This window comes from Megalops cyprinoides, chromosome 16 (genome assembly GCF_013368585.1).
Source record: "Megalops cyprinoides isolate fMegCyp1 chromosome 16, fMegCyp1.pri, whole genome shotgun sequence".
Taxonomy (NCBI): domain Eukaryota; kingdom Metazoa; phylum Chordata; class Actinopteri; order Elopiformes; family Megalopidae; genus Megalops; species Megalops cyprinoides.
In genome coordinates, this window is record NC_050598.1 from 25,138,901 (window position 1) to 25,162,580 (window position 23,680).

The 23,680-nt window shown below is 47.6% G+C and overlaps 1 protein-coding gene across 3 annotated transcripts in view; it reads left to right on the forward strand.

Annotated features, from left to right (window-relative positions):
- Positions 1 to 2,934: 2,934 nt before the first annotated feature.
- The window catches only part of atp11c (ATPase phospholipid transporting 11C), a 45,530-nt gene continuing 24,784 nt past the window's right edge, over positions 2,935 to 23,680 (forward strand). For all 3 annotated transcript variants that reach the window (XM_036547740.1, XM_036547741.1, XM_036547742.1), the window contains exons 1-3: positions 2,935 to 3,434; positions 20,464 to 20,583; positions 23,069 to 23,158. In XM_036547740.1, the coding sequence (XP_036403633.1) occupies positions 3,408 to 3,434; positions 20,464 to 20,583; positions 23,069 to 23,158 (237 nt within the window). In that variant the 5' untranslated portion in view covers positions 2,935 to 3,407. The remainder of the gene's footprint in view (positions 3,435 to 20,463; positions 20,584 to 23,068; positions 23,159 to 23,680) is intronic.

A 23,680-nucleotide genomic window follows, 5' to 3' on the forward strand; every position in this document is an offset into this window, starting at 1 on the left:
ATTTAACATGCACTTGTCAGAAATTAGGTTCTGGCCAAGTGGCCAAAACTCAAGCCCTTGGTAATGGACGCAAATTTCTTGTACTTTAACCACCCCCCCCCCCCCCCCCCATACATGTTTTAAGCACTATTTAAATATTTAAGTGTTATAAATATTCCACAGTACTCCACTAAAATATTCTGTCTGCCATTCTCATTTTTTCTCCAGTGTTTCCTCATGTACTCTAACCTAGTCTGTTAGTGGCAGACCTGTGAAAACATAGGAAAATACCCATTGAAACAAGACAAACAGGATAAAGAGACATGAGAGATGGCCCAACCTTAAGGATACAAACTCATCCTTACTAAATACTGCATATAGAATCTGTCTCATATAGTTCCATTCTGAACGGTTAAAGAGCTATTTTCACTCTCAATAATTGCAGATAGGTATGCTCTACAACTGGTCTTGAGTGGTACTACCCAAAGGATCTAGTCTGGGGTGTCACGTTTACTGATAGAGCTTTGGCGGATCAATTATGCCACACATAGCTGGGTGAGCACTTACGTTGCTGCAGCATTGTGTGTTAGCTGGGTGAGCACTTACGTTGCTGCAGCATTGTGTGTTAGCTGGGACCGAATTAAAATAAACACCTGCAGGGCTGTATAAATCCCTGCTAACAATTTAATACATGGTGAAAGAAACAGGGTAAAATATTGTAAGATGGTTTATATAATAAATGTACTGCAAAAGAAAGAAAAATTAAATCTACTGCAGAGGCGCACTAGTACACTAGTCTGGCTGAGCCAGTACAGACTAGTTTATGTAATAAAATTATGATATATAATGAAATAGATAATAATTTACATCATAAGGGAGATTAAAAGATATTGTTTTGCCGACTCACGTGGTTTTATAGTGCTTGGAGTTATGATTTAAGTATTTTCATGAAGGGTCTGTTAATCATAAATGTCATATGATCATAAAGATTTTCTTTTGCTCAGCTCATACTGTGGTGTTAGATTTAAAGCCGTGTGTGTTAAAAATATGGCACAAGAGCAGCAATCCAAAACTATCACTTTCTCCTAGCCCAGGCTTCTATGCAAAAGGCAACGTCTTTCCCACTTTAGCAATTCCATGGCACTACTCTGGCGTCTGAATCTACTCCAGCTCAGAAGCACAGGACATCAAACGGGATGGTAATACATGTAAATATATGTTAATATGCAATTAGGATATGCTAAGAAATACCCAGCTTCCAGAATTAAATGTGTCATGAATAGCAATGCTTAACCAACAAAGAGACTGATATTTAACCATGGGAAAAGCAAACACCATCAGTTTATGTGTTGGGTTAATTCTTGTATTTTGAACTAGTCATTTATATATGCACGTACACGCACGCACACACACACACACACACACACACACACACACACACACACGAACATGGACACATAATCTCTGCTCTCCCCATTTATTCATATCCTTGAGAAATAGGGAAGAACACAGTATAACAGCATATGTATGTGCAATTTCAATAGCATTGCACAGAGCAATACCATACTGTTCGCAAATAATAAATTATTCCAGAAGACGAAGGGGTCACATTTATTCACATCCCTGCTCTTCTTTTGTAGATCCTCCTCTGGCATTGATTGCACATGACAAGATGCTTTCTGCAGTGTTTTATGAGGTTCTGGTACTTCTGAGGTTTTTTTTTTTTTGACCATTACTACAGGGAGAATTCCTTTTGATCCTTCAGATCTGTTTTGTTTGTTTGCGAATTGTTTTCTTGAGGTTTAACCACAAATGGTCAACTGGGCGCGGCTCTGGAGTTTATAGTGGCTTGTTTCAGAGATTTATTTTGTGCTCAATTCACATGTATTTGTGTATTTGGATGAATCATTGTCGTACTGGAATGACCATTTTGGTTAGACTGGTGCTACTGGGCAGAGGGGACCTGATTTTGTCCAAAATGGTCTTGTACATTTTGGATATTGGACACATTTAATATTTAATGCCATTTAAACATATGTCATATGACATGTACTTTTTTTGTTTCATAGCATGATTTTGAAAACAGATGTAAAACAGATTTTTGGAAGAAATTGAAACTGTGTGAAATCAGTGTGCATGAAATACCGAAAGATATTGTCATCATTCCCAAAGGAGCCAGCACTGTGAGAAAAATCCTGCTGGGTGAATTTAATAAAAAAAAAAAGCATGTCAGTTATTGTAGGAAATATCTTCTATCATCTATCACCAGATTGTCATATCTAAACTGTTTCTCCCCCTCTGCTCCACTCCTAGGTACTCTCCCAGCAAAGTCACCACAACTGTATTCCTGCCAACACTCACCTCCACTCCTTTATTCCTTCAATAAATGTGGTTATTTACTGATATCAATTCAGATTAACTACTTTGCTTAAGTTAAGTGCAGTGCCACACCTGAGTACTGAACATGTAATGTGTAAAATTGCAAGCACAGCACCACAAATACTACACTAGACCGCTCCTGAAAGAGCCTGCCCTTAATCTAAAGCTGTGTGTTTGGGCTGAGGCTGAGACTCGACCACTGAATCAGCACTTGCTGGTGGTAGATCTAGGAGTGGGTTTGTGCAGATTTAGGGTTTAGTGCAGTCATTAAGAGCCTCTCGCTTTGCAGCGTTTTGCACTTTCACGCACGGCTAAATTTGGTGGCTTTGTAAAATGCTGTTAAAGTGTTCATTTTTGTAAAGTAAGCCGACAGTTTGATTGGTAGGATGTCGGGCATTCTTTAAAGACATGAGAGGAATGAGACTCTTGTTAGCCCATCATTTAAATAGGGGGGTTACTTGTTTACCGAACTACATTTCCCTTTAAGCATTGGAGCCGTTGCCTCACCTTCTAGAGGAGGAGCTTGCGAGCGTGGAGGTGCAGCGTTAGGGACAGAATGAAATTGTTTGACAGGGAGAGAGGGGTGGAGGGGGCGGCGGAGGGAATGACTGAGTCGTACTAGAGGATTCAAATTGAAGTTACTTTCCGTCTGTCTGTCACGATTGTAATGTGACCTGTAGTGCAGCGAAGAGACGTGTGTGCGACTGATCGCCAAGGCAAGCCGAGCAACAGGGCACGAAGCAGGATACGACGAACTGTAAGAGCCGAGTGAACGGGGGAGCAATGCTGGCACCGTACACCGCAACGCGGAAAATATTGAGAGGGAGAATGCGAGCTGCTAGGAGAGACTGAATTTTGCTAAACATAAAACGGACACAATGTAGCACCGCTGCGGCATTCCGTAAAGCTACCAGGATAGAAGAGAATAGATGGACAGTTAACTAGCAAGTTAAATACATGCAGAGTTACACACCATAACAGGTCTCGCCGAGTGAAACAAAAGGACCCGCAAGCGTCTTCATATCAAAGAAGCCAAGGAAAACTGCGATATGCTGCGAAGGAGACTTAACCGTTTGGTATGTATGGCTATACACATGTCGCTAACTTGCTATGATGTCGATACTTCAGAAATGCTGTGTTTCAACATTTGGATAACACTTACTGATGGTATCGCTAGCTGGATTTTTCATGGCTTTAAAATGGCAAAAGTCACAATCAATTAAGGCAGGTAGCTACAACGATAGCTACCTAGTCAGCTATCTATCGATGGCACTGTTGCTTCTATGAATGTTTGTATCTCAGCGAAATAAAGTGACTGTTTAACTATACTGTAACGTTGTCTCCTTATACATTTGCATTAACTAACAACCCAGACATGTAGGCTATGCTGTTTAGCTTCATTCTTTTGAGTCAAAATATCCCTGTGGGTTCATTCTGGGAGTGAGTTAGCTAGCTTGATAATCAGATGGCTAGCTGTGGCTAAAAGTACCCAGGCAAATCAGAAAATCGTGTAGCCATCTAGCTACTGTTGCTAGCTGTCAGAACTTCCTGGTGCCGTATTGCCACAGCGTACGCGCTGCCAGATTGAAACACTGGGCCTCCTTGTTGTTATTGATTTCTCAATTTACGAAGTTTCTGTGAGACTTTCAGTTCAGTCCGTGGTTAGACTAATGAGATTAAGCAAACTCCTTAATAACCTTATCTCAGATTGAGAAGTGCGCCGAAGTCGTCTCTGCATTGCAATCGACCAAAATGCTTTTTTTTCTTGTCAATATTTAATTTACTAATGCTTCTCATTTAATTGTTGCCACCCTTAGAATCTAGCTGTCATTTCGGCTTATCGTGCAGTATGACTCATTATCTTAAGGCAAACAGCATTTGCCCATCTTCATGTTTGGGTATTGTAATGCAAGCTGCTAACGTGGACTAAGTGTGTGCAGCGCGCACAAACACTACAAAGACCGGATCATATCCCGCTGGCGTGCTGGGGGGGCACACATCCGTTCAGGGGGGCGCCTGTTTTGCCTATAGTATAGCAAGTCATCTTCTCTGTTATACACATTCATTTATGTTTTTTTCCTAATCTGTTTTTTTTGTTAACAAGTGGGTTATAGCTTGGTTGCTGAGCTAGTATTAGTCAGAAGAACGCGGTCAGGACACAGTTGGAGTAGCCTAACATTGGTCCCTCGGAGCTTGTAAAATTTTGTGTCCTTTACTTTGGTAGGTGACATTTACAATGTACCGGCACGACACCATCATAAAGCCACCCGAGGCAGTTTTTAGGTGTGGTAATATTAATTAACGGTTTATAGTGGACCATCTGCTGTATGTTTTACTCCCTCTGGCAAAGGCAGGCACGCACTGAATCCACAGAGGAAAGGCGGTTTGGCATTAAGCAGGGGCGATTCTAGGATCAGACCTTTAGGGGGGCTCAGCCCCCAATGAGAATGAAATTTAGGTGTGCTTGAGCACCCCTAAAGAGAGTCTAAAATCGCCAATGGCATTAAGTCTCAGTAAGGTATCTCTCTCTTATTGTGCTGCACAATTTACCCGCATTATAATACACTTTCGCTTTATTATAAGATGAAGTAAATGGAAGATACGTTAGTAAATAAAGTACCATTTCCTTGATTTCCACTTTCCAAACAGGATGAAATCTCGGAGTATTCTTCGGTCGCCGCCATACCCCTAAGCAAAGTCCTCTTAAGCAGTTTCGGTCTAGTTCTCATTCCACTCATAATTGCGTTTATTGACATCAGGTTATCACTAACTGGCTGTTGACTTGAAAGGAAGATGATTGGAGCTATTAGCCTGCCAACGAGCAGCACAGTCGCAAAGTCTTCCTGGTGTCTGCCTCGCCATTTTGTTGCGTTTTTATACCCTGTCCTCACGCTGAGGTTAATTGTCAATGTGAGCGGTGTAGATACCAGCATGAAAAAAGGAAAAGCAATACAGTCCAGCACGCTTCTGTGCCCTCTGTATTTTATAGTGCCAGGTCAGCATCTCTTCAAGCTTCCAGAGCCTCTTGCTCCAATAACATTTCTTTGTAAGTCATAAATAACACTTGTGTGAGGGGGCACTGGGGCTGTCATTGCTTCTTCTTTTGCAGTTATTCTCAAACTCCTTTATTGTCTCTGAATCTCGCCACATTCGCTGTGCCTGCCACGCCAGGGGGTGAACTACTGTATAAACCAAGATCTGTCCAGGGTGTCACTCAGTTCCTAAATGGCTGTGTATACTTTTGATTTTTTTGTCAGACCTTTGCTCTTCATTACTTGATTAGACCTATCATAACATAACCTTTTATTAAAATTTTGTACTGCAAGGAACTTTAGGGAAATATATGGGTGTAGCTGTTCAGAATGGTGGAGTTGTTGCTTCTGAATACCTGCTTCTTTAGGATATACCCCCCCCCCCCCCCAACAAGCAAGATCTTTCCTTCTCCTTGCATGTAATTATATACAGTATGTGGAAGTATAGTGTGTCTTGAGTAAATAACTGAAGATGGCTACAGGAGGCTGTTACCGGGCTTGGAGCGAGGTCGAAAAGCTCTGACGGGAATCCAGAATCTCCGCGTTTCCTTTGATGTGTGCTGGAGCCCTTGCAGACGGGCGCATGTGCCGTGAGAAGCAGGGGCCTGAGGGAAATGTGATAGTATTCTTTCAGGAAAGCCTTTCACGGAACCGCTGGAAGGACGCTGGGAAACAAACGGCATTCCGCTCCTGTCGACCGCGGCATATTCCGTGCCCTTTCCTCAAACTCCAGTCCTCGTGCAAAAGCAGAGCAGTGTTGTACATGAGAGAAACGCCACTTTCTGTCTGGGGAATTGCACTTGCTTTCCAGTTCAGCACAGTGATTAAAGCAAATTGTATTTGGCCAAAAGTCTTGATTGTTGTTATTTATTGATAATGTGTGGGAATTTAGAATAGTTTTTTTTGTGATGGTTTGTTTGTATTGGTAATGGTTTGTGTGTTTTGTTGTAATGGGATGACCACAGGCTAGTTATCCCCCTCTTGCTATTTTCTCTGTTGCTGTCCCTGAGGAAAAAATAACTTACTCCACATTGTGTGTGCTTTCATGACATATGAATAAGTAGCTATTAGAAAGTATGCTGATGTACTGTTTCACCACTTTAACAGTGGCTTTTTTTTTTTTTACTTCTCAGTTCCCTTATTTTGAAAATACAAAAAGGTTTGTCTATTGCTCTTTGATAAGCAAGCCATATACTGCATTTTTTGCTTCACACAAGGTCTAAGACACGCACGTTCTCAGAAAAGAGGACCAGAGACGGGATCCGCTGGAGTCTGTGATGTTCTGCTGGGGAGCGGCGTAGCAATGCGGCCGTTTGAAGTTTCACCCCTGAGGAGATCTGAAGACGGAGCTGGGACAATTTGCCGCCGTGCGCGCGTTCGCTAACTGGAAAAAAAAATAGGCCCCACGCGCACGGTTTGATGTGTGTGAGAAAGACCGTAAGAGCTCACAGCCCTTCTTGCCGTGGAGCTGGGGATGGGGGGAGCTGGCGGTCTCGGGCTATTTTTAGCAGGGTCCCTGCTCCTTGAAGTGGTTCCCTATCTGCTCAGAATGCAGCAGCGCTCTCCTCCCCGCTCTCCGCTGGGCTGATGCTTGCATGCAGGCGACTGCGCCGGGCTGCTGTTTCAGACCTGCGGCCGCTTCCTCCTTCCTCCCGGCTGTGACCTCTCCGCTGACAGTCGGAGCTCTGCAGGCTATAGCCGCTGCTGTACGGCGTCGATGTTGTGCAGGCGTCCGTGTCAGACAGACTGCGGTCGCTGTGAACACGGTGCTCGGGGTTGCTCGCTTTACCTGTGTGCCTGCAGCCTGTGCTACACACACGCAGTGGGGTTTCCCTTATAACCCTCTCTGCACAGCAGTGTACGCCACACTGTGGTGCTCTGCCTTCACCCCCCTTTCACACTTTTGGGTGTTTGCGGTTAATCGCTGCTCTTGATGTGGTGGCTGGGTGTTGCAGTCGGGTTGAGTGGGTGCATGTCCTCTGTTTCTGATGCTCAGTGGTTAGAGGTGAGAAGTGACAGACTTTGCACACAAAAGGCCTATTTTCTGCTGCAGGGCTGAATAAGGCTGCTGAGGGCTAGCGTAGCTTGTTCAGGTTCTGAGTGGCTTTCCTCATCTTTTTTTTTGGGTGCTCATAACTTGTGTTAACGCAGCCTGCTAGGCTTCATGGCTCGCATATTGCAAGCGTGTTGTGGGCGGCATTTGATAAGCTGTGTAACCATGGCATTTCTTATGAAATCATTTAAAAAAATCTGATCAGATAAACACAGAAAACTGAAAGGGAAATTATGGTATGCTTTATCACAATAGGCAACCAGAAGCAGAGGGGAATAACACTGCGTGTACTTTTTTTTTTTTTTTTTTTTTTTTTTTTTTAGAATAGTTATCCTTGGACTGCAGACAAAGTCCAGACGGAGTAGCCTCAGTCTGGACTGACGCCAGCGTTCGTTGTGACGTGCTGTGCTACGGTGCTGTACAGTGCAGTAGAAAAGCAGTCATGTTGTTCTAGGCCAGGCAGCTTTGGCACCAGTTCACGCTAGCCTTGCTCCATATCTAGAGTTCCAAAGGAGTATCTGAAGATGGGTTTCCTGTAGCAGCTGAATTATCGTGTCATCAATCTATTATCAATCAATCTGTCTATCTCAGGCTCTGTGAAGCGGCTCTGTAAACAGCCACTGTTCACATTGTTTTGAACTAACAGTCCTGTTGCCTTGACCTTTTTATTTACATGTAATATAATAATATGGACCTGGTTATTCACATATCCAAGTAGACCTTTGGGTATTTCAACACTGCAGATAAAGTAGACAGCCTTCCTGTGGGCAGTTTCTGTGGCCAGTCCATTTTGCCAGCCCAGCAGAGTTGGGCTAGTAGAGTAGACACTGTCTTCAGCATCTTTCCAGCCCTTGTTGAGTTTGCAGACCAGAGAATCTGTGCTGGCTGCGGCCTCAGGGTCTCTATAATGCAACCTGAATGCCTTTTGGACAGGCAATAAAAACGCCCCTCAGTGGAGGACCCCGTGCACTGTGCCTCTGTCTACACGGGCCCTGAGGCAGGCCTTTGTTAACTGCCCAGCGATAACCTGCCAAAACGCGGATGTGTCATAGTGGGCGTATTCTCTTCTGCTTCTTCACATACTACTCCCTTCTGCTTTGCCATCTTGAAGGCTCCCCAGGGGTGTCATTTGTACTGGCCTGCACCACCTGTTGTTGGGGGAAAGACGGGCCCATTCCGATGGAGCTGACAGCTGAGGGGGCGGTGTGTGGACCACGGGAGCTCCCGAAAAAGTTCGTGTCCACACTGAAAGCGGGGTGCGGGTGGAAGGGTGGCAGCCGAGCGATAGCCTAGCCCCGGCAGCGTGCGTGATTTATTCGCCCCGGTTTCATCAGGAGAGCCGGGTATTGATCGGAGCCGCGCTCCGCTTTGCCGCCATTCGTCTTGTCCCCGGAGCTGGCGGGCAGACAGAAGTGCTTACTCCGACTTCTCTTCCCCGCTGTTCCCGTGCCCTCCCCCCCCCTCCCTGCCCCATCCGGGATGAAATCTCAGCCACCGGGGCCCGTTCGCCCCCAGACATCGGGATAATAAATCGGGTGGAGGATGAAAAAGGAGGAAGAGGCCACAGGAGGTGAAGAACACCAGGCCAACTGAGCCGAGGGGGTGGCAGCGGAGAGGAACTGGAGCTTCTCAGCCACCTTACAGGGTGTTTTTCATACCGATGGGGTTGAAGAGAGAGGGAAGAACAGGAATGAGGAAGATACACTCCCATTGTAGTGCTGATGGAGATTTCATATCCCCCTGAATTCTCAGTTTGTAGCTCTGAATTATTCACCCGGCTTCATTCATTTTAAATTCCTCTTCGCAACGCTCCCGTGCTCCTGCCTGAGTGTTGTCACCGGGGTTGAGGCACTTTAAAACGCATTCTGGCCGTCCCCATGCAGTATTCATATGGCCCCATCCCGAGCTTCCCCGCGTGCGAGCCGCCTCCCGGCTCCGTCCGGACAGCTGTCTCCGGGAGATGTGCACGGAATGTAGAGAGGTGTGCAGCATTCTGCCGTCTCCATTCCCCGCCTCACGCTCGCCGCCTCACGCTCGCCGGCACTGCGAGGAGAAATCACAGCTCTGCTCACAATCACACGTGAGCCCCCCCATGCGCGCACACACACACACGCACACACAGAGGAAACCATCTGCGTGCACACATACAGTCTCACAAACATATTGCAGGGAGAAATCAGTCTCCTTGTAATCACACATTTTACTATTTGCGCAGAGGTTCTGGGTATATGTACACACACAAACAAACAAACCTGTCCAAACACACACACACACACACCTGCTAACCTACAGATGGCAAAGCCAGGATCTCTGTCACCAGCCTGAAGTTAACTTGGCTTGGACACTTTACTTATATGTCGTCAGCACAGTGTGATATTAACCAGCCTGACATTAACTTGCCGACATTAACAGTTGACGACGGACGCAGCGCAGTGTTCTTATGGGTGGTAGGGAGTCGCTTATAGTGGAGCTCTGTGGGTGTGATGGCCAGGCCACTTGTCTTGGGTGGGATGCAGTTGTTAGTGATGGGAAGATGCCAAGAGGAAAGGAGTGGCAGGCTGGAAGGTTGTTTAAGAGAGGACCGCATACTGCAGATGCACACACTCAGTCCAGTAGTCCTGGTTAAGAAGTGGCCTGTGCCGATTGGTACTACATGAGCTCCATAACGCCGGTCACAAATGACTGCGAGAGAGAGCGGCATGCTTTGGCAGGGAGGAAGAAAGGAAGCGGGCACATTGATTTTACTGGTTAAAGCTGCTGGATAAACATTCTCTTTTTCAAACCCCCCCCTCCCCACAAAGCCCTCTCAAATGCATCTTTGGATAATTAATTGAATAGCAATTACAGTCAGCATGGCTTCGTGCGTAATAAAAGATAATGACATCAGAAGCGCCGGAGCCGGGATGCAGGTTTTAAGCCTGTCAGCATTAAGATGCAAATATCTCCTGCCATCTTGGGGACACCGCTCTCTCATCCTCTCTCTCTCTCCCTCACCATCTCTCTGCCTCTCTCTCTCTCTCTCTCTCTCTCTCTCTCTCTCTCTCTCTCTCTCTCTCTCTCTCTCTCTCTCTCTCTCTCTCACCCTCGCCATCTCTCTGCCTCTCTCTCTCTCTCTCTCTCTCTCTCTCTTTCCCCCCCCCCTCCCCCCCCTCTCTCCGCTGCGCAGTCAGGCGGATTAGGGTTAGTCGGTGGGCACATGCATGCAAAGAAGCGCAGCGCTACCTGCACAGACACCTCTCAGTTTGTAAAAAAAAAAAAAAAACCCTTTCGCTCAAATGGGTTCGGCCAGGAAAAGCCGTAGATCACCGGCGCTGTGACAAAATGCACTCTCTTATCGACCGTACTTTAACAGAGCCATGTTTCCGCGCTGGAGTTTTATTTCTCGCGCTACTGTAAATCTTATGATTTGTAGCCGTTTTCCCATGTAACCTTGGGAATGAACTCGGCAGCATCACCCCTCTCTGCCTGGCAGTGAGGGGTGTGGAGTGTGAGCTGGAGGGTGTGGGGCTTAAATACCTGGGGGGAAAAGTGCCGCCTTACCCTTGAGAAAAGTAGGTAACCTCAGCTGCTTCATTAGGAATGCAGCTCTTGGACTTTATAGGAGTGGGTACAGGAGGGGGCTGAGATGCACAATGCACTTGGCTTAGATCTCATAAGAAAGTAATGTCATGCAAAACCTTAAATCTGTTAAAACCGCTGTCGCGTTTGTTTAGAAAGAGATATGAGGAGTGCATTAGGAGTGCATTATCTCTTAGGAGCGAGTTGCATCATATCGCATTATATTATTGTCATTTAGCAGACGGTCTTATCCAGAGCGACTTACAAATTACATCTAATAAAGTGGCATGAAAAGCAGTGCAAACGGGACACCAGGTCCCATCACAAACTGAAAGTGAAAACTAAGCATAAACCTGTAAGTGACAGCGTGAACCCTGTAATAATTAACGTGCCTTCTGGTTCTCTTTCTGCTGGTACACCAGGGAAGTACGTTTCTCAAATGTTCATCTGAGTAAAGGCACTAGGGCATGTGCTGTATGCTGTTGATCAGGTGTATGAGCTGTTGTGTTAAGGTGCATACTAATTAAGCCACACTGCTAGGTTCATTTTTAGCTACATTTCCAATTCTTTCACATCACAAAGCTTGTTTCAGTGACCCACTTTGACATAGCTCTGTTTTTCTTGCTGTGACCAAAGCTGAACCTTAGAGCCGTAGTTAAATGCCCATAGTGATCATGAAAAGGAAGCCAGAGCATGCCGGGGCATGCTCCACACATATACAACATTGAAACCTGGCCCTTTTTTGGGGTTTCCTACAGAACCTGGAGTAACCCTGAGAGCTGACTCAGTCTGTGACATTTAACATAATTTCAACATACAGAAACTGATGACATCTTCTGCCTTACTTCAGTTGTGTAATGGTGCTTACTGTGACTATGCCAGCTTGTCAGATGTCTTGTCTTAGGCAGAATTTGACACTTCGGGTCATCACTGTAAAATGATACCTCACAAACTAATATGGAACAGTTTGCCTAGAATCAGAAAGTCTTCCTGGTTCAGCCAGTTCCACTATTTTTAAACATTTTCCCCTCTAGTCCTGCAGTAAACATTTACACTCGTTTCATTTTAAATGTTTGAAACTGTCAGTGCGTGTTACCAGTCTGCTCAGTTTCCTTTTTTTAAAATCAGAAATGAAGCTGTCGCACCAGTTCTCATTTGTACGCATGTCCTGTTCGGATGTGACAGGCGAGCTGAGATAAAAGCATTTTTGATCCTGTCTCGCAGTAGTAACACGACATTGTTACTAATGTTTTTGCGTCTCAAAAAAAAAAAAAAAAGTACATCGCTTCTCAAAAAAAAACAAAAAAACTGAAACAAACCCAGTATGTGTCATATTTCATAACACCACCTAGCACAATAGGTGGCTGGTTAGGACCATAGTTGTGGTCTGGTTTGGTTTTCTCCCCTCTCAGAATGTCACCCTCCTGCACTGAGGGAAGCGGTGCAAATGTAGGGCAGCGAGAGAACAGCGTGTGTCTGCCGCGGCCGTCGAGACGCCGGTGAGACAGCGAGCGTTCTCGGAGAGAGAGAGCCCTCAGCTCGGGGTGCTACCGCTGCTACCGAGTGTCTGCTGCTCAGTGTCTGTGAGGGGGGTGAGGCTGCTCACCAGAGCAGGGCCGCGCAGGGCTAACGTGTCTTGGTGGAGTAACGTGCTGGTTCAGAGATGCTTATCTGTGTGCCTTTTGAGCCGATTCTACGAGCGTGAGGGGGAAGTGAGTGTTTAGAGAGAGAGGATGGAAAGGGAGGGGTTGCATGTGAAAGTGAGCGTTGCAGAGCGGCAGGCAGTGTGTTAGAGGGGGCAGCCAGGACAGACAGTGTCTCTCAGTGCTTAGAGCGCCACAGCCTGGAGTTTTTCTGTGTATTCGGGTATCTCACTTTTATTAGAAAGTTTTAAGGAACTGAAAGAAATTGCTGTTGTCAGTAGAGCAACCTGAGCTAGACTGTGTATTTGTCTGTGGTCATGGTTTCCTCTTTCTTAAGAGGACATGACTGTGAATTGTGTGTAACCTTTCTTTTGATGACCGGTGTTCAAACTTCTGTCCTACGATCTGCAAGAATGGATTCTTTTCTTTGTCAGATGCTTGTATTTTTGCCTCCGAACGGCCTGACTCTCTCTCAGGTTGGGAGGATGCTTTGCTCATAGTCAGTGCCCCAGTGCAGCATCTACTCAATGCTATTGAACTCTGCAGACACAGCATCGCATAATTGAGCGAGCAGATTAGCTGAAAGCCGAAGTCATCCTAGTCTCTCAGTGGCTGTAATTACTGTGGACAGAATGAGGGAAGAATACAGTGGAGAACATTCGGTTAATAAGGTTCAGTTTCTGCCAATTCTGTTGACTTTTGGTCGGACTCCACCAGGATGTACGGTTCCCAGCAGGTACGGTCATCCAGTGGGGTCCTTTCCGTGGAGGGCGGAGTCCCGAGCCTCCTGGCCTTCGGGCAGATCTCCAGGTTTGATTAGGACCCTGATCTGAAAGCGTTGCTGTCAGAGCCTGTCAGAATAAGTTAATGTGTAAGCAGGAAACCTGAGGAACCTGCTCAGAGTGCATGCGGTAGCACCACTTAAACAGGGAACCTACCTGTGATTACAAATCCATATGCACAGTGCAGATTTCCCAGACCTGCTGTGCTGATGCAGCTGTTAGACTGTCAGTTTGGGGGGAACATTCCAGGGTTTCTGCTCTCCTGTCTTTGTTGCATTCAGTGGTAACATGCCCTATGAGGAGATATCTCTATGAGGAAAGCAGGCCCACAAAACGGTTTGTGTGGTCACACCATGCCTTTCACAGGCTGTCTTCCAAGGGCCTTTTACGTTAATCACGCAGTGAATCACTCTCCCCGGGGCTCGGCGTCGGATGCTTGTTCGCTTAGTTGCCCCGGTTAAACGTAATGCCGGCGAAACAGAGCGATCGTTTCCCAGAGAAAAGCCCTGGGTGTCCTTTTAAACAGCCCCGCGCTCGTGCACTGCTTGTTCACCACATACCCCATTACGCGGAATCATTTACGGGCCCAGACAGGCCACGTCATGCACACTCAGTGTATTTAGTCCTGATGTGTGAAAGAATAACTTAGCTTCACATCGTTTCAGGCTGCGTAGCATGGTTGTAAGGAGTAGGGCTTGCAACCAAAAGGTTGCCAGCTCGATTCCCTGCTGGGGCACTGCTGCTTTACCCTTGGGAAAGGTACTTAGCTCGGAAATGCCTCATTAAAAATCCAGCTGTATAAATGGGTCACGTGAAAAAATGTAACATATGCAAGTCACTCTAGATATGAGCGTCTGCTAAATGACAGTAATGTAATGTAATTTCCATTTGGGCTTTGGGCAGTGCTGCTGCATGTGCGAATGGGTAACTTAGCTTCGCATCGTTTCCGTTTGGGCTCTGAGCTGCGGCGTTAGCGTTGCACCGCCGCGCCTGCGAGTCCTCTGCATCCGCTCGCCACTCTGCGCGTGTGTCGGTCCCCCCCACCGGCACGTCGCGACTCACTAGGCTGATCGCCACGGGAGGCAGCCGGGCCTTCGCCGCACCGAGACGAATAATCCATCATGGCCGGCAGTCTGAATTGATGATGCGCAGCGGCGGGAGCGCGCACGGGCCTCGATCACGCGCCGCTTCCCCGCTCTGCCTTTTAATGCTCCGCTAACTGATCGCAGCGGGCCCTTTTTAATGGCGTTTTAATTGCAGGAGCCAAATGGAGAGGAGGTGACGCGGGGAATTGTTTAATTCTGCTTTAACGCGAGCGGCCCCGCTGGACCGGCCATTAAACTGGTGTCTGTGTTGGCAGCGCAGCCTGGGAGATGGGAGGCCTCCCAGCTTCGTGAAACCAAACCAAAATAAAATTTGAAAGACGAATTTCATATCGATTTTTACCACTCGTATATATTTGGCGGCCAACGGGAGATTATTCCCGTGTTCCGGATCCGCTGCATTCATTTTCACCTGCGTTTCCAGTTCATTCAGATTCAGAGGGCTTACTTCAGAGACCCACAGAGACTTCACAGAGCTACGTTTCTGGCCGCGGGGCCAAAACCAATTCTGCTGAGATGTAGGCAAATTGCCACCCTGGCCATTCAGAGACATCCATTCTGAGTGCTCCGCTTATGATCTTTTGATCTGAGTTTTGGACCCATATCCATAGCTCCTGGGCCTGGGTGAGACTCCCACACAGAGACGTGGCTCTGACATCACGTTGTGTCATGAGATGTGGCTACATGTACCCTTATCTCTGTGACAGTCTGTACAGACATTCAGACAGAGTTTCACCATAGAGTTTGCTTCAGACTTTACTTTTTAGAACTGACTGTCCCTTCCATTTCCTCCGAAGCACTAGTGCCCTCTGTGTTTCTATCTCTGTGTTTCTATCTATGTGAGTTAGTGGGTCCCGGGACTGTGGAGGCGGGAGGCGTTGTAAGGTTTTGGCGGGAGATCTCGTCTCTCCCCCTGTGCAGAGGGGCTGTTCTTGGCACCGGAGAGCTCCGCACGGCCGCGTTGGGAGCTCAGCGCGCCGTCATATGTTTGTCTTCAGGAGCTGTGTTTTTGCATTGCAAAAGCTGGGCGGCTGCCAGACGGAGGCTGTTTACCAGAAAGGGCGGTTCACCCCACGGCTGACAGGGGAGAGAGAGGAGGCCCTGTGGGGCGAGACCCGCACCGCCCCCGCCCCCCCCGAACGGATCCTGCCGCTCGATCCGGAGATGATGAAAGGTGAAGCCCTGTGACCTGTGTTTGCAGTGACGATCGGTTTATCTGGGAAAGCGGGTATCGCAGATCGCCAACCCCCTCCAGTTCAGAGTCATTTCTACTCCGCTGTAAAATGAGGCACAGAAGCATTTACCTGGCACGACCGGCACTAACTTCTGCGAATTCCCAGGATTTCTGCGTGTGACGCTCCTGTTTGTTTGGTTGGCCTGAATTTGGCAAACATTACGACATCACGTGTGATGCCGGAGGTGCCAGAATCTGTCAGGGCCCTGTCGCTTGTTGTGCCTGTGTTTCTGTTGAAGTTCATGCTGATTGATAACCTTTCAGATTAACAGGTGGTGCGTCCCTCCTTTACAAAGAGGAAGTGAAACGCATGCCGTGAAGCATGAACAGAGACAAACAGACCTGGTCCCTGAGGCTTACTGCTTAAATAATCAGATTTCTTCCCCCAGAGCCTCTGCACCTTGCCAACCATAGCCCTGTCCTTTCTGCAGTCCTCAGTGCTGAAGCTCCTTTATGGGGAAGTCAGGACTGGAATGGCAGCAACACACGGTCGGGGTGCTTCATTCCGGAGGCTCTCGTACTCAACGCTCGGGGTGTTATCGATGTCTGCGCTCGTGAAGCATGCGGCGGGAGCGTCGTGCAGACGCTTCCCCTCTGAAAGCTGGCGCAGCGCAGCACAGCACACGACTGCGCTTCGCTCACTGACCGTCAGGCCCCGAGCTGCGCTCTGACCTCGCAGGTGCAGCGAGGCAGGATGCGGTACAGGCACAGAGCTGCCAGCGATGAGGGTCTGTGGCGCGTTCAGCGGGGTAAAGATGCACTGTGGTATATTCCTGTGGTCTGGGGTTGCCACCTCTTTGTTCTTTGCAACTGCTCGCCGCCCAGGTTTTACGATATGAACGTGACGGCAATATATAACGTCAAGCCTGATGTAGTGCTGTAATATCAAGAACTTCCGTTCTTTATTGCATCCTAGTTGTTTATTGCAGCCTAGTTGTGACCTCTTGTGATTGTGCTGTTGATCAATCCCACCTAGCTGGCATTGTGTTTTAATCAAGCAGTTCACTTACAATGTACTATTAACATACTTAACTTGTACTTGCACTTTCGCGCTCCAGGAGTTCAGAGATTAAGTTGAGTAGTATGACCAGAGATAATGAGGTACTTTCTGCTTGTTCCGTGCCGGCTGCGCTGTACTTTGGCCTTGAGCACAAGGTTTCGAAATCAGTTTTACGGCCGCCCAACGCTGCAGGGATGAATGGGGCCCTACCATCTGACCCTCGTTATATTTAAGACTGAGTTCCCTTCAAAAATCAATAGCTGTTCGATGCTGCCTGTCTTATCATTCACGCGCCACGGTTTTCTCATTGGACGTCTTCCGCTTTTGAGATGCAGAATCTCTTTTAATTTTTGGGGGGTTTATGTTCTCTTAAATATGCAACTCTCCACTGAAAGCGATACAGAACACTGCCGCTTGAAAGTCCAGCCCGCTGTTATTCAGTAACGAGGATTTATATGTGAGCCTGTCTGTGTTTACCGTGGGGAGGCTGTAACCTTGAGACAGCACAGATACAACGATGTACTCATGGTTAATGACTCCCAGAGAGGGAGAGAAGCAGATAGAAGGAAAAAAAAATGAGGATACGGGGTATCAAGTCTGAGCGGACGCTGATTCGAAACAGTCCTCCCAAAGTCACTGCAAACATTGAAACACGCTTTCAGAACTAGAGTTGCATTTTTTTTGTCTGTAACGAAGCAGGACCTGGTGGGGGAAGAGCGGCAAAGTTTCTGCCTTTCAGTGTTCGCTGTGTCCCACCGGCGCAGCTGCGTGGCTATGTGTGAACTTGGAATCACTCATAATGATTTTGTCCTCCTGATCGATTACAAAATACTGCAGACTAAATGAAGAGAGAGGAAGAGAGAGGGAGAGAGAGAATTTTTTTGCCTTTGTTATGTTTACTTCGGCACCAGGTCCGAATTCTCTGAATTTGGGTTTTGCCGTTGTTGGACTGAAGGTAAAAAACCGACCAAAAACCGTGGTAGAGACAAAAACTAAAATGCTTCTGAGTTTTAGGACAGCTAAGGGAGAGGACGTTGGTTTGATAAGATGGTGATGTGGACTTCCCCCTCCCCCAAACAGCACACTAGCCTGTGATGCAAGACCTCCCGGAATTTTGCCCCCCTCTGACACAGAAAAAGTGGGCACCAGCATTCTGCAGCCAGCAGACAGATGCTGTGGGGAGATATGGCTCTTGTGTGTTTGTGTAGGCAGATTGATGTGTTCCCAGCATGCTCTGGGGCGCGCCTCACATGTCCTCGACCTGAACGCGGTGCACGATACTGCCTGGGTCATTCCAGGACTTTAAACCTGTTTTCTCTTCCTCTGAGGAGATGAATATAAAGCTGAGGTTGGTTCTTTCTCTCTCTCTCTCTCTCTCTCTCTCTCTCTCTCTCTCTCTCTCTCTCTCAATCTCTATCAATCCTTTTGGATACTGTGCTCAGCCATCACCAGCCAGCAGCCAGTCTCGTCCATCTAGTCTTTTCTGTTATAACCTCCAGCTGGTGTTGGTTTAATGTGTCTTAACTGCAGCACTGAAATCTAAAGACCAGTCACACCATGAGAGAGAAGCTGGAAGGTGGGAATGCATTTAATGTCTGCAGGAACCCTCAGAGAAAGGGAAAAAGGAAAGATAATTTCTGTATAATTATTTTATATAATTTATAAATAAATAATTTGCAAACCTTAGTGATTGGATGTGCATTTATTATTTCAGTCGAGCTCTCAGAGTTATTACTTCACCTAAATGTTATGTAGATTCATCTCGGCATGAAAAATCAAGTTCATGTATGCCTGTTAAACGAAAATTCCATTGAAGAAAGTGGGCCAGTTGGAGTGGAATCTGAAAGGTTTCCAATCCTCCCGGGTGTAACTGCCATGACAGTATCTTTGGGTAGTATCTTAACAGCGTTTACACTTTTGCACTGAATGAACTCTGTCACGTCCATCTGCTCTGCACCAATACCCTTCTAATTAGAGTTTTATTATCACGGTTAACCAGCTTGTAATGAAGGAAGCCAGATGCAGAGACCCATCTGCTGTGTGCCGCACCTGTTCAGGACTACATTTCCCAGGCTCCTCCAGGTGGACCGCCAGCTGCTCCTGGACCCCGATGGCCCCGTGCAGGCATGACCCATGCATTAGACTGGCAGATCCCTCCCAGGGCCTGCTGAATTATTCACTGCTGCGGTAGTAGCTGTGCAGCTGTACTTTGCTCTGAAACACAGCGAAGGGGTGAAGGGTGGGGGTGGGAGGGGTGGGAGGGGAGGAGGGGGAGGCACTCGGGATGCAAAGTGGCACTAAAAGCATGGTGAGACGAGGCGACAGCTGCTTTCACTCTGCAGAGAGCCGGTCTCAAAGGTTAGGCGGTATGAGTAGCTCTGCGCTGACTGATAACCTGCGTCAAGGTCTGTGGTGAGTTCAGTGGATGAATGGGGGGGGGGGGGGGGGGGGGCAGCTGAGAGTGTCCTCTGTACCCACAACATTTTGCTGTCCAGTCCACTCAGTCACAGAGGAGACTCTGACCTGCAGTGGCAGAAACAGCAGTCCCCCCCCCCCCCCCCCCCAGGGGTATAAATGGCCTTCACGGCCGAGTGGCAGTCTGTGCTGCAGCATGGGGTCGTCACATTGGGAGAATTAGCCCCCTTTAATTGACCTGCCTCTTTAAGAAAGACAAATGTCTCAGACCATCGACCTTGCAGTTGGTGGGGGGAGGCTGACCGGCTCTGTGCTTATAGATGTTCTACCTTTGCGGCACGGTTAGGCCCACAGATAGGGCTCCTCAAACGCTGCCCCGTAGACCTCCTGAGTACAGACCATACAGTTTTAGAACAGAATGCGCTAGAATAGCTTTGCGGATTGTGAACTAGAGCTGGTGCTCTGCAATGGCACCCCATTTGTTTGGTCAGTCTATGGTTCCCCATTAGCAGGGAGAGCCTCATTTGAGATGTGATCGTCTCCAGCGGGGGCTACTTTTCAGAAATTTGCTGATGATTGCCCTGGGGATCAGTGCTACTCTGAAGTTTTTATGATTGTTATGATATATGTATATGATATCTTTTTGTGTGTCATAAGAGAAATGGGAGCAGACAGAAGTGAGAAGTGGAAATGGGTATATTACTGACAGACTGAGGAAACTGCTTAGCTAGCAATGTTTAGAGGAAACTATGTTGCAGTCTGAGATCCGGCAAAAATTGATGTTGCGATGGAAAGTCTGTTCTTGTTTTAAAAAAATGCTTCAAATCTTTTGTCAGCAGCAGTGGAGAAGTTAGCTGGCCATGTATAGTAGGTAGCTGCTGTGACATACCAAATCCTGGCCATTGGAGCAACAAACATGTTTTGTTGGACCCAGCTGTAACATGATTCTTAGTCTAGTTTGTTGAATCTTTGGTAAATTGAAAGAGAAATTAAACAGCTCTCACCAGTTTGACAGGTCTGCTGCTGTTCTAGTGATGTGTTAAATTCACTCTGCTGAGGAGGGGAAACCCACAGTCCCTTTCTCAGCTCCGGCAGGTCAGCTCTCCATATCAAACCAATTGTGGATCTGCCCACATTTCGGGACAGTGCGTGTCCATGTGTGTCATACCTCAGGCACGGTGTCATCCAGACTTCAGAGGGACTACTAATCCTTTCAGTCATTTTACTTAGGTGAAAATGTAGAGGAGTGGTGAATGACTGTGCCCTCGTTTTTCATTTTGTGCAGTTTGGAGGGGACGAGAGGAGGGTGGACAGCAGGACCATCTACGTGGGACACCGGCCCTGTCCCGGCTCAGAGGCCTTCATCCCGCCCAAATTCTGCGACAACAGGATCGTGTCTTCCAAGGTAGACCGTCCCCCCTCCAGTCTCGGACCCTGTTCCTTGCCTCACGCTGCATTCCCGGGCAACGCGGCTTTGAAACTGGCTTTTGTGAGCTCTTGCCATGACAGACACATCTTTGCAGTGCAGAGAGAGTGCACCTACAGCCAGCGCCCACAGCTGTTGTAAAACCGTGTCTCCGGGTTCATGCTTGGAATGGCATAAAGAACAGTCTGTTGTGGGTCTGGTTGGAGGTCACATGCTCAGCAATCTTGTCACAGGTCAGTGGGTCAAAGGTCACATTTCAGTCTGCCCACCAGTTCGGAATCAAGTCGAATTTTGTTTGAACTGAGCCTCTTTCTGTTTAATGACAGTTAAATAGTAACCGTGGCTAGTTACATAAACTGTGACATTGCAGATCATTTCCAAACAACACTGTCATCTAAACTTTGGGAAGAGAACGTGACCCCTTGTAGGCCAATGGTTGCAGCCTGCAAGCATGTGAATATTTTTCACACAGTTGTGTCTTGGACGTGTCGTGCATGTGTAAATAGACAGAGCCAGTGGTACACAGCTGGGGAGTTCAGTTTAAAAACAAATGTTATGCTGTTTCCCGATGCTCCGAGCGGTGTAGGACCCAGATGTTTGGAGAGACTGAAGAGAGCCTTAGTTGGCCACGAGAGATGCGTGTTTAATTTAATTAATATGCGTTTTAAATGGGGAGTCCAACCACCTGTCACGGCAGGCTGAAGGAGTAAACACTAATAGAGGTGTAGCTACAGTCTTCTGCTGCCGTGGGGTGGAATTCCCCGCCCTCCCCCTTGCGTGACACTGGCACCTGTTCTGCTGGCATCCCTTTGCTGTGAAGGCCCAGAGGATCAGCCTCTGTTAGGGACTCTCTCGCTCGCAATCTCCTCTGCCTTCCTTCCCCTCTCTCCAATTTAAGCGATACTCTGTCTACCCCACCCCCCACCCCCCCCAGCTCAGTCTTCCCCCTCCCCTCAGCCACTTTCTTGCTACTCTTCCCCCAACAGAAGACAATTATCTGTCAGTCAGGAGTGCTGTTTCTGAGCTGGGGAAATTTACAGGCTCTGCTGTTAGCGTGCTGGCGGGGTGCACGATTCAATCTGTTCTGGGGCTCCGGTTGGCTTCCTTAAATCTGCTCCTGCGACAGGCGAAGGGGGTGCGGAGATGAAGGGAAGGGGAGGAGTGATGAGGGGATGAGGGGATGGGGGGAGGGGGCCGGATTTACGGTGATGCCGAGGGGTCCTGCAGTGGATCGGCCAATCAATTCCTCTCCCGCATGACAGTGTAAACACACTTTAATTACCCTCGCTGTGGCGTTTACACTTCTTCCTGAGTCTGCCTTCCATCATCCTGCTCCTTCCTCCTCTCCCCCCTCCCTCTCCCTCTCCAGCCACATCTCATGTGTCTCTCTGTCTCTCCTACCACATCTCCTTCTTTTTCTTTCCCTCTCTCCTACCACCCCCTCCTCCAACCACACCTCTTTCTCTCTTTCTCTTTCTCTCCTACTGCATCTTCTCTCTCTCACAATGCCTCTTCTTTCTTTCTCTCTCCCACTCTAACTCCCACCCTCCCCTTTCTCTTTCCCTGCCCTGTCTCTTGTTCTTTCCCTCCTCTCTCTCTTTCTCCATCTCTTTCCCTCCCTCCCTCTCCCTCTCTCTCTCCCTCACTCCTATGGGGTGCAGTGGGCAGGGCTCTCTGGGACGCGTTGCTATGGCTCATCCGAAGACATTGTATCTCCCACTTGTACGCAACTTTACCTTCACAATGATATATTTGTGCCCTCTCGCTGCCGTCTGGTGTAAGTCACCGGCCGGTCATTGTTCAGGCCTCTTTTGGGGATTTAAGGAGATAAAAAGTGTCACTTCAGCCATAGGAGTATCAGCAGTCGTGCCCACTTGAGAGAAAAAAAAAAAAAGAAAAAAAGAACAGATCCTCTGGCAACCTGATAAGGTAATCGGCCCTCCGTTCAAGGCCAGCCGAATTAAAGAGATAAGTGGCTAATCCGAATCAATGCAATACCTGCAGGCCCAGAGCAGAGAGCCCCGGGTCAGGGGGAGATCAAAGAGGCAAGGCGCCATTGAAGTACCCCACAGCTTTACAGAAATGCACAAACACGGGAATAGATAAGTATTGAGTGCGTTTAATCCGTGGGTGAGCTTGTGTCGGGCTATCGGATTCTCCTCACCGTCCCCGGTGCGGAGATGTTTGGTGGAAGCGTGAACTCTAGCATTAATATGATGATAAGGTATGCGGCTTTTCTTGACTGGCAAGCTTTAATCACAGGGATTTCTTAAAAGCGTTACCCACAGTCAAAGTTCACCAAGTGCATGGGATAAGTGGAAAATAACAGGAAAAAACAGGAAAAATAAAATAAAATTAAAAAAATTATGAAAATGGCAGTAAAGGTGCAGTGTGTTGGCAAATATTTCCTTCCTGAGCTTTCATCACCATGCATGTTCTCACTGGCTTCCTTCTCTTTCTTTAGTACACCGTTTGGAACTTCCTGCCAAAGAACCTATTTGAGCAGTTCAGAAGAATCGCCAACTTCTACTTCCTGATCATATTTCTGGTGCAGGTGAGTGGCGTGTGTGTCGGCGTGTGGGCGCTGAAATTGCCCTTGAATGTACGTGTTTCAGGTGGGTGTGTCGACGTGGGAAATGTAGGGTGCAGAGAGGGGCCGTTTCGATGACGTCAAGACAGATCAGCTCGTGCTGTGTTTTTTTTTTTCTCTTTTCCCTGAGGCACATGGCTTGCATGTGGGAAAGTTTTGCATTTTCCTTAGATGTTTGGTATCGGCGAGTTTAGCAGAAGCTAGAGTTGCCTGTACTTCCATTCCTGGTCATGACTTAAACTCATGGGAGAAGTGTTCTCCTGCCCCCTGAATCAGGAAGTGGCCATCTGACACGAGCAGGAGAATGCACAAATTTGCCTGAGGCTTTTGGAACAATGTAATGTAGAATGCGCTGCATTTCTGAAGTCACATGCTCTCCACAAAACGCAAAGGGGGTTTCCATAGAACTCATTCAGATTCTCATGTCGTAGGTGAGGTGAGTGAGGGTAAAGAATGCGGGTAAAGCTGGAAGGAAATAAGTCCGTG